This window comes from Peromyscus californicus, unplaced genomic scaffold (genome assembly GCF_007827085.1).
Source record: "Peromyscus californicus insignis strain IS unplaced genomic scaffold, ASM782708v3 Scaffold_11__1_contigs__length_118956290, whole genome shotgun sequence".
In the NCBI taxonomy this organism is placed as follows: domain Eukaryota; kingdom Metazoa; phylum Chordata; class Mammalia; order Rodentia; family Cricetidae; genus Peromyscus; species Peromyscus californicus.
In genome coordinates, this window is record NW_026294402.1 from 33,436,916 (window position 1) to 33,440,608 (window position 3,693).

The 3,693-nt window shown below is 34.3% G+C and overlaps 1 protein-coding gene across 1 annotated transcript; it reads left to right on the top strand.

Annotated features, from left to right (window-relative positions):
• The first annotated feature begins 2,051 nt into the window (after window positions 1-2,051).
• LOC128103646 (olfactory receptor 8B3-like) lies at window positions 2,052-2,991 on the top strand. Its single transcript, XM_052728223.1, is given in 2 exon segments — window positions 2,052-2,360; window positions 2,362-2,991. Coding segments are annotated over 2 exon segments (939 nt in total).
• Window positions 2,992-3,693: the final 702 nt, after the last annotated feature.

Genomic DNA, 3,693 nt, shown 5'->3' on the forward strand with positions numbered 1-3,693 from the left:
AATTATCTTATATGTTATGACTAGTAACTCAAAAAGATACCCTGGATAGGAAAGATTATTTTTATTCTGTTTCCTTTTATAATTAAAGGAATTAAAGCCTCATAGTCCAATATCACACTTCTAGAATGATAGGAGTGAATTTCAGTTATAAGGAAATATCAGAGTTTGCTCTCATAAAAAGGCAAGTTTTCAATTAATTGTTTCAATTAATAAATTATACTAATTATTTTGCTTTTATTTAACAACTTTATTAGTATATCACTAATATTTAAAATGATATACATGACATTTAGAACATTATGTTTTAACTAAATTATTCATTGTGAAATGACTCAATAATGAAGCTAATTCAAATTTGCCTCCTTGTTTATAAGATGTTTTTTATGTATTTTGTGTGCATACAGTCAGTGAGAAGGTATTTGAAGAAATGTCCTGTTAGTAAATCCCAAGTATATAATATAACATTTTAACCATAGTCAGCATGTTGAACATTAGAACCTAATTATGTTGCATAACTGAAAATTTTAAACTTTGGTTTGCATCAACTGATTTCCTTACTGACACCAGCAACCAACCTTCTACTCTTTGCTTATGTGAACCTAACTGCTTAAGACTGCAATTCAGTATATATCATGTGGTATTTCCTCCTCAACTTCTTGCCTTTTGTATTTGCATAATAGTCCCACACTGATATGATGTACCGTGCTTTAAGATGCACAGTTTTCTTTCCAGTGTTTGCAGTCCTAAAATTCAGTGACTTTCCTGGAAGCATCTTGAAGGTAAGCAGATAACATTCAGATTCTGAACAGGGTGCTTGCAAGGGTTTTAGCAGCAATCAACTCCATGAACATTTCTCACGCTATTCCATTCCACATTTAAGAGTTTCTCTGTGTCAGACACATCTTAACCTTTCCTAAAATCAGTGTTCATGCTTCCAACTTTACTGAGTCCAATCTGACACCTCATCATTAGGTTTCTATAATTTATATCTGGGCTAGGGTAGAAGCAAAGTCATGAAGACATGGTAGGTGAGAACTGTATAAACTTTTCCAAGGGAGATGTGAACAAATGGCTACTTAGTTCAGCTAGGATACCAAAATTGGACCAAAGTAATGATTCTACTAAAGTTTAATTTGAAGAAACAATGAGTTTATTGAATTTACAGCAACATGGATGAGGTGTGACTAACAGGAATATGGACAATCCCAAAATATCTACATCAGGGAAAAGTCTTATCCCAGGATGGATTGATGACTTCCCCATAGCTTCGCAGGTGGAGTGCTCCTTTAGTTAACCTTCAATACCCTACATAGTCAGCACCTCAAAACATCATGTAAAACTGAGGCAAAATTACACACAACTGAGAACTGAGAACAGAGTGAATACCTGGAATCTCATGTGGTGGTCTACTGAACCTCTCTACCTTCTTCTGTGAGGGAATATCAAGGCAGAAACTTGAGGATCTTTTGCAGGTAACCACAGTTTCTCTTAATTAGATAGTAATGGATAGTATTCTTTGAAGCCAGCACCCTACACCAAATAGATAAGGACAACTTTGTCTTGGACAATCCTACTTCATCCTTCTCCCCTGAATTTTCTAACAGTTAAATTAGAATATGGCAAATGGCAACACTGGGATCATCTTTGATGGTGAAATTAGTGATAATCTGTTGTTTTCAATTTTAAGACTCTAATATAGGGTGAAAGACATTATATATTAATATGTAACATGAAAGATTTCTCCATTGATTCATTTTTGTTTTTTGTTTTTGTTTTGACATGGGATCTCTTGTAGCCTATGGTGGATTTGAACTTACTATATAGTCAAGGATAGCTTTGAAGGCCTGAGTTTCCTGTATCTACCTCTTAAGTACTGGAGTAACAGGCACATGCTACTATACTTAGCAAGACATTCTTTAATTTCATGCTGAGCATTTTCAGACATTGTCAACTTATACCTCATATTTTTGAGACAAGCTACTGCTGGAAGATCTATACTGTCCTCCAATTTTTCTATATTATTTTCAGTCTACAAATTGTCTTAGAGAAGAATGGTTCTGGCAAATGGCTCTATTGTGACTGAATTCATTCTCTTGGGATTAACAGACGAGCCTAGACTCCAAATGCCTCTTTTCTTACTGTTTCTATTAATGTATATGATCACAGTACTGGGGAACTTGACTTTGATTATTTTAATTATGTTAAATGCTCATCTACACACCCCCATGTATTTTTTTCTCTTTAATTTGTCCTTTGTAGATCTCTGTTATTCTTCTGTGATTACACCCAAAATGATGATGAATTTTATATTAAAGAAAAACCTTATCTCTTACATGGGTTGTATGTCCCAGCTCTACTTCTTTTGTTTTTTTTATAATTTCTGAATGTTATGTACTGATGTCAATGGCCTATGATCGGTATGTAGCTATCTGCAATCCACTCTTGTATAACACTGCCATGTCCCCACGTGTGTGTTCTTATCTTATGCTTGGTTCATATTTGATGGGATTTTCTGATGCCATGATCCACACTGGTTGCATGCTCAGACTGACCTTCTGTGATGGAAACACCATCAACCACTACTTCTGTGATGTCCTCCCTTTGCTGCAGCTCTCCTGCACCAGCACCTATGTCAATGAGACAGAAATCTTCATTGTAGGGGGGAAAGACATCATTTTGCCCAGTGTCATCATCTTTGTCTCTTATGGCTTCATCATCTCCAGCATCCTCCAAATAAGGTCCACGGTGGGTAGATCTAAGGCCTTTGGCACCTGCAGTTCCCACATAATTGCTGTCTCTCTGTTCTTTGGATCATGTGGATTTATGTACCTGAAACCTTCTTCTGCTATATCAATTGACCAAGGAAAAATATCTTCCATTTTTTATACCATTGTGGTTCCAATGTTGAACCCCTTAATATATAGCTTGAGAAACAAAGATGTTAAAATTGCCCTAAGAAATATCTTGAATAATAAGAAGATTTTTATATAGTTACAACATAGAGATTATTAGTGCTGCATACATATTTTTAGGCACAGTTTTGTATAGGATTCATAGATATTTCCATCATTATTGTTCCTTTTAGCATTTTGCCTGTTTAGGAATAGTGATAAGTGATATTTCTTACTGTTACTATAAAATGTTTCTTAGAAAATATGAAAGAATCTGACTTTGATTAAGGTAACAATAGGTTGCCATCACTTTACTGTGGATAGTTTTTATTTTTACTTGAAATAAATTCAAGATCAGACATCCTGTCTGTACCATTCTCTTTCTTTCCCTCATCAGGGAAGAATATGTTGCTTTCAAATACCAGAAAGGAATTAACACAAATCCTTCTTGATTCACAGTTAATAAAGCATATCTTGCAAATGTAAATTCTGCGCAGTAAATATTTTTGTCAGATGTGTTATACTTGCCTTGTGGAGATAAAACAATGCCTATTAGTATGTGAATATATAGCTACATTATAAATAGGATTCTGAAACTTAGAGAGATTGGCAGCTTACATTATCTCCCACACCTACTTATGACAAAATCAAGAATTCAAGCACACCATATTACTCACCATACTTTTTGTCTGCTTTTCCTGCAAATCCATTAAAAGTGTGAAATAATATTTCTAATTAATAATTTAACTTCTTTGTTTTATAAGGTGAATTTCACTAAAATGTCTGTAACATTTTTCACTGT